The sequence below is a fragment of the Sprattus sprattus genome (genome assembly GCF_963457725.1).
Source record: "Sprattus sprattus genome assembly, chromosome: 13".
Taxonomy (NCBI): Eukaryota; Metazoa; Chordata; class Actinopteri; order Clupeiformes; family Clupeidae; genus Sprattus; species Sprattus sprattus.
This window is the reverse complement of record NC_137911.1, coordinates 3,068,199-3,075,327: the sequence shown is the minus strand read 5'-3', so window position 1 is coordinate 3,075,327 and position 7,129 is coordinate 3,068,199. Positions and strand designations below refer to the sequence as shown.

At 38.6% G+C, this 7,129-nt stretch overlaps 1 protein-coding gene across 1 annotated transcript in view; it reads right to left on the bottom strand.

The window, feature by feature from the left end:
- Positions 1–3,529: 3,529 nt before the first annotated feature.
- ift43 (intraflagellar transport 43 homolog (Chlamydomonas)) overlaps positions 3,530–7,129 on the bottom strand; it is a 73,195-nt gene continuing 69,595 nt past the window's right edge. Inside the window, exons 8-9 of the mRNA XM_080849741.1 lie at positions 6,439–6,501; positions 3,530–3,767 (exon numbers count right to left, since the gene is read on the bottom strand). Coding sequence (XP_080705867.1) covers positions 3,657–3,767; positions 6,439–6,501 — 174 coding nt within the window. The 3' untranslated portion in view covers positions 3,530–3,656. The remainder of the gene's footprint in view (positions 3,768–6,438; positions 6,502–7,129) is intronic.

The window sequence follows — 7,129 nt, the reverse complement described above, 5'->3', positions numbered from 1 at the left end:
TTTTATTCCTCTTTTTCTATCACCTTTTTTCCCCATAGACTTGCATGGCAGAACTTTGTGGATTATGACATCATAATGGGGTCATTAAAACTAGCTTGCACCTGTGCTTCACTGACACCTGCGCCAAGGTTTGAAGTCTCCTCTTGTCTCTCTCCCTCTCCATTCAACTGTATAACTAGGAATATAACTAGGATCTCTTGGTATAAGTAGCTCTCAAAAACCCCACTGCTCTTAACCTGTTTGAATGGTTTTTGACGGGACCAACAGCAGCAGCATCTTGATTTACTGACATTTTGGTATATAAACACATAATATCAATTGGTAACTGGTGTGTTGTATCCTGTTTATGTCTGATACTTTATAAACATTTATGTTTTACGTTAACTTATTACACTAGGCAGCAATACTGTGAAGTAGAGCTAGAAATGGCTTTGCTAACTCCCATGATACTGTAGCTCACACCAGCAACTGCTCAATTTAAGACAAGAAAGGAGTTTGGTAAATTAGCTAGTAACTGTTAATGATAACTAGTTATTAGAATATATTAGCCAACGTTAAGTTGACTTCAAAGGGGCAGTCGAGTGTTTAGGTTGTGTCAGCTAGCTTGGATAGCTAGCTAATCATTTTCGATTGAAGCGTTAGCCTCGGTAAACGTTTAGCTAGCTAACGTTAGCTAACTATGAGGTAGCATATCCTAGCTAAGTTATACTAGCTAGCTAGTAAACTCATTGCAGTATGGACTATAGGACAGGCTATGCACAACATTAATCAAGCAAAAAATAAATGAATATGTGACTGGTTGGAATAGCCTTGTCTATTTGGGCAATTCGCTAGCCTCGGTAAACGTTTAGCTAGCTAACGTTAGCTAACTATGAGGTAGCTAACGTTAGCTAAATTATACAAGCTATCGATAGATTAGATTAGATTCAACTTTATTGTCATTGTAGAGAGAGTTCAGCAGGGTGACAGCCGCAGGGATGAAGCTGTTCTTGAACCTGCTGGTACGGGAACGTAGGACTAGCTAGACCCTTTCACAATAAACAAGCAAACAAACAAACAAAAACACAACAACAAAGATACCCTCATATGTCTAAACGTCAGTGGAGCCAAAATATAATGGTTGAGCTTGGTTGCTTGCTAAAATATATTGGTTGAAAACAAAAAGGTGTATTCAGTGTCACTGCGGAAGGCTGGCAGATTCATCCTACAACCTGCATTCAACGTTGTACTGAACACAGAAAACACAGTACTATACAGATTTTGTTCTCAGATATCAGTCTGTGAGGCCCCTCAACAACATATGCGCACTAGGCCACTGCAGTTGCTTGTGCTTGATGGCCGCAACAGAGCAAGCACACTCTCGCAGTTCGTTCACAAAACGCATTCTAGTTTATTTATTTGTCCGTTTGTCTGTCTGTGGACAAGATTTCTCAGAAACTACTGGGCGGATCTTTCTGAAATTTTCAGAAGAGGTGGATCTTGCTCCTGGGACATCCCCATTCAGATTTCAGGATGATCCGGATCTGGAGCAATCCGAGATTTCTGACCTCCAGCAAGGGTTGACGTTGATAGTAAAGCAAGATCTATCTATCGGGGCGAATGATTCACATTGTAGTATGGGAGGATTTTGGTTCGTGGAAAATCCCAATGAGGTTATTTGTCAAAACAAGGAATGATGTTTAGACTAATACACGATCTTTCTCTCAATGTCCCAATATGATATTGATCCTAACATTCGCGTACCAATAAATATTAAAAACAGAGAAACTGATAATAAAAAAACTACATTTTTTCCAGAGCTGTATAGTGATTGGACTCAAGAACCACAGGTGTGCTCAATTTAGTTTCAATGATCACAGGTTTTCTAACTTGTGTGTCAGTGATCCTTTTTTTATAACTTCTTTTGTGTATTTCATTTTTGCTGCATTGAGTTTCTACTTTGAGACCTGTTTCATCAATGTAGTCTTCCTAACTATTTGTTTTTGATTGTTCCAAGGAGGAAATACTCAATCAATAAGTTACCTGCTACAAAACCCTGGAATTCTCTAATGAGTTGCTGTCCTAGTTCATTCTCTCATACAAATTTTGGAAAATATAATCATCGTTTATTAGGGCATTTCAGGAAACTTTGTAATGGAAAAGCCACATAGAATTACATGAAAAAAAATAATGAATAATGAACCTGCCTGTTCGTGGGGGCTACTTTCATACCAAAGTGTTGATTGTGCGAGGCATCTGAATGTACCGCCATGGCATCCATGGTCTTTAAACTTCTTCATTTTGTGATAGGAGAGGTAACAACTAGTGCTGTCAGTTTATTTAGCGTTATTAACGGCGTTAACGCAAACCCATTGTAACGGCGTTCATTTTTTTATCGCGCGATTAACGCGTTGTAAAAAAAAAAAAAAATGATGAGTGAATGATGAGTGCGATACGGCGAAATGGATGATAAAAAGCTTCTGAATAGAAAGTTTACCTCTAAAAGTTGTGTTGTGCAAAGAAGCGAGCTTCACTGTTGTCTGAAAATGTCAACAGGCAGCTGGTTGAAAGCACAGAAGTAGTTGGCTTACCTTTTATTGGTAACCTAACTGTTACGGTTCATTGTTTTTGAAATAAGAGGCCTGACTTCAAACTTGAAAAAAAAATATTAAGCCATGGTTTAACTGAACTATAGGCTGAGTCCTTGTTTATCTTAAACGTGCACTTTATAATTTTATTTTGTACTGCCCTGTTTGGCAATGTTGTTTTTCAATAAAATAAAACATTGCATAAAGCAAGCCAATCCACTTTTCCATGTTGATAAGATAAAAAAAATAATTGAAGGGACATTTAGAATAGATACAAATTTGCGATGGCGATTCATTTTGATTATTATACGGCTCTTCAGAATGTTCCAAAAAGTACCGTTGATTTGAATGGGCCATCCCTACGTCATAGGTCACATTAATTCCTGATAACATACCGCTGCGAAAAGATAAAGACCGCTGTCATTGGCAACGGGTTTTGTACTTCTAATCTTTCATATCATTCCGCCAGAAGTCCAGTCATTTTAACGCAACAGTAGACAGTAATTTGAAGTCAGCAAGTAATGGGTTGCTATGCAACACCTGAAACTTCAAAGTTCTATTTGCTTGAAGAACTATTTATTTCTAAACGGGACTCATGAAACGGCAACTAAATCATTAAAAAGAGGTATGTTGGAGGAATGTCTTCTGTCGTTTTTGGCTAGTAACCGTATAATAAGCGGGATAATGTATTGTCCTTCGGTCATTCTCCATAAATAATTCCCGACGGGGCGAACAACACCCCGACGCGCAGCGGATCGCGATTCATTTTGGGTTAACTATGACAAAAATGCGATTAATCGCGATTAAATATTTTAATCGTTTGACAGCACTAGTAACAACCCAAGCAGCAATTCAATTCAGCATTAGAAAAGCTAATATATTATTTGTATAAAAAGATATATTTCAGAGTACAACTCCAAGGTAAACAACTAACCAAACTATTATCTTACAAGAAGGATTTATTCAGTATTTCAAATAATGTGATTAGTTCTGCAACAGAGCCCTTTGGGGCTCAAGCCTAGATCCCATCAGAGGCAGTTGTAATGATATGAGTGGCCCAGTTTCTGTTGGTCTGAAAGTCATGGCTTCTCATGCAACAGGCATGGGATACAAATCCTGTCTCTCTCCTTGATCCCATTCTGTCTGCAGCTCTGAGGACACCTCGGTTAATAGATGATCCCACTCCCAGCCGATATCCTCCTGGTCAAGTAAAGAAAGAGAGCAGTTAGATAAGGACAGTCAGCATGAGAAGGAGTAAGAAAGGGAGATGAGGCAGATTGAGCAAGATGGAGACATGAGTAAGAAAAACTGACAGAATGACTAGATAGAAAGGTGAAGCATACAAAAAAAACAAGAGTGAGGAAAGATGGTAGAAGAGAACCATAGCATAATTTGTACTGAAGCGTGCTATAAAAATCAGTAAATTATTCAGGGGCGTCACCTGGCCTGTGCATTCAGGGCTATAACCCAAAAGATTATTTCTTTAGCCCTAAATAATTCTCCACTTTGAGCTGTTTGTCACTACATACTGTAACTTAACACAGCTGTCTTCTTTTACTGACATTGTCATTTAGTATCCTCAATTCATTGAGTGTGGTATTTCATCTTCAATGAACAGGGGCAAGACCAATAGGAGAGGGTTTACAGGAAAATACATCCAAATAATCATATGCTATTGGCTGACAGGTCTTGCTTCAATTGATGGGGCTATGTCAAACACTAGCTTACACAGTCAGTATAAGGGAAAATGGATGCACACAGATTTGTTACCAGTAAATTGAAGCTGAAGCACAAGCATTCTCTAATACTGAGGCAGGAAAACATGGTGTGTAAACGTCTATAGGAGTTCCATGTTATGTGAGCATGACATGAGCAGAGCACAATATGCAGCTGTTCTGAATTAGCAGTGCACTCTACTGCTAAATCGTTAGCCAACATTAGCATTCTGCCTCCCCTTGGCTAGGAATAATAAACTTGCCTAGTTGTGTGTTGGCTATCCAAAAAGTTTTTTTTTAAAACATTTTATCAGTCTGGTAGTCCTTCTAACAGTCATAACACTCGGCGCAAGAATTATGACCAATTAAAATGTTGTGATCATGTCATAAATCGATAGCTACCACGTTCTCATAAAACAGTTACAGAGCTGATATCATATGTTCTGTTGTCTGTCTCCCTAACGAAATGTCAGATTAGGAAATTAACATTAAATCTAAATGAATCAGATGCACACATTACTCTTGGTCAGGGTGAGGCAATAGTGGTTTGCGTGCCATGATCATATCAATGTTTATTAGTTGTTTCATTCGACTGCCCTTCCAAATCAATTAAAGATTTGGGCATTTAAACGTATTGAAGCGCATTTGACAACTGGTAATTCTCAATAAGAATAGATGCGTGTAAACAGTATTTGGAAGAAGCCTTTGTTGTAAACCAAATCCAACTCATTCCTTTCTTCTCCAATCTTCATAAACGTGAATGTTTTGTGTGTGTGTGGGTGCAATGTGTAGCCCTAGAGAGAATGTGAGTACACAATCTATTTAGAAGTATGTTTTTCCAAGAGTTTAGATGGAGACGATTCTGGGCTCAGTCTAGCCGACGCCCCTGGTAATATTATCTGATCCTTCATGCTTTTATCTCCCAATGAAGTAAAACACTTGTTTGCCTATTTTGGATGCATTTTAAATCTGGTAAAAAAAGAGACGTAACATTACCACTCAGTTCATGCAGTGGTGCCTGAAGCATGTGGAGTTTTGTGCACGTCACGTTAGCTAATATTACTATTATTTGAACCTTAGCAACAAGGAGGAAAATGGTGAAATGAAAAAAAGACAATGAAATGTGTTGAATTTCTTCATACCAGTCAGTCCGTCAGACCCTAAGGGTGACTTTATCAAGGTTCTTCCACCAAATATTGATTTCTGAACTCTTCCTAAGTTAAAGCATTAGTATTGTGTAGTTTAAAAATGAATATGAGCTTGTTTTCTTTGCATTATTCGAGATCTGAAGACACTCTTTTTTGCTATTTTGACCAATTGTCATTTTCTGCAAATAAATTATCTAAATGACAATATTTTTATTTGAAATTTGGTAGGAATGTTGCCAGTAGGTTATAGAATAAAACTAAAATGTACATTTTACTTTAACACATACCAATAAATAGTACAACCAGAGAAACTGATAATTTTGAAGTGGTCTCTTAATTTTTTCCGCGGCTGTATATTATTATTTCACCTTAATGTTCTTGAGATTCGTTTCTGGCATGTAATTATACAGAGTCAGGCTTACTCTGATAACAGTCATTAAGAGTTGTTAACAGTCGTTAAGCAACTTGGGGATCGAACCTGTGACTTTCAGGTTTTTTAAATCAGTGAAGCAGTGACGGGGTGCCTCCCCGTCACTGGGGGGGGGGTTGTTTTCAATCCAGGTCAATTCAATTAACATGACAAAGCCTAGGCCTGGTCAAGGGGAAGGGGTGGGGGGGCTTTCACACCAATGTGGGCTTCTACGGCAATACACAGGGTAGAAAACTGTCGTAAATCCCACATTTCATGCAGTGTAAGTGTAAATAAATAACATTTTGTTTGTGATAACAGTTTAGTTAGGTTTTAATAGCTAGCACCTAGGCATTGTCCAATGTGCTCCAGCACTGTAATTTTTTTTTATAAATTTCGGGACTTTTTTTCTCTCCCTGATCGAACGGAACATCGACCTCTCAGTGTTCCAGGATCGATTAAGCACTGAAGAGAATAAGTTCACACCTGAAATACTCATCATTACTCCTCCGCCCCTCCACAGACACACAAACACTTCCACCACACAGCCCTACTGTCCCAGAAACTACTAGCTCAGGGCAACTTCAAATCCCACTCACCTCATGCACCTCTTGCTCAGGAGCCAAAACCTCAGTGAGAAGCTTCAGGTCAATATCCCCATCCTGTTACAAACACAAGGTTTTATGTCATTGAATCAAAGGATTTCCATTAAATGGATGCCATAAACTGTGTGACTGAAACTAATGGTGAGCAGGCATGAAACCAAAGTTGGATCAACACACATCTTTAAACCCATTTAGAATAACTGTCACCAATAAAGCATTTGGTAATAGACCTAACCTGGGATATTTACTATACACTTTTCGTCTGAGCATTCATCTGTCACGAGTCGGAACACGGTTTGGCCTCAAGAGGATGCCAAGGACTCTCTGCCTGTTGTTGTGCATTGTGTTTTGTTGACCATGTGCTTTTGCTCCGACCTTTCACCTTCTTTGGTCTTGAGTTTCAGTCATTCAGCATGCTGGAAATACCGTGTTGGTTTTTCTGCAAGTCTTTGGATATTCTCTGTCTCCTGTTTGTTTTTTTCCTGCCCTGTTTTATGTTCAGAATTCCTGAAATGTTCTGCCTTGTCTTTTCCCCCCAAGATGCTTTCTGTTTTTGATTAGATCTTCTGAGCTTTGACTTTATTCTGACCTCTTGTCTTCATCTTCTGAGCTTTGACTTTATTATGACATTTTGGTTTTATCCTCATCTTCTGACACGGTCATTGAGCTTTCCCTTCTTTGGCGT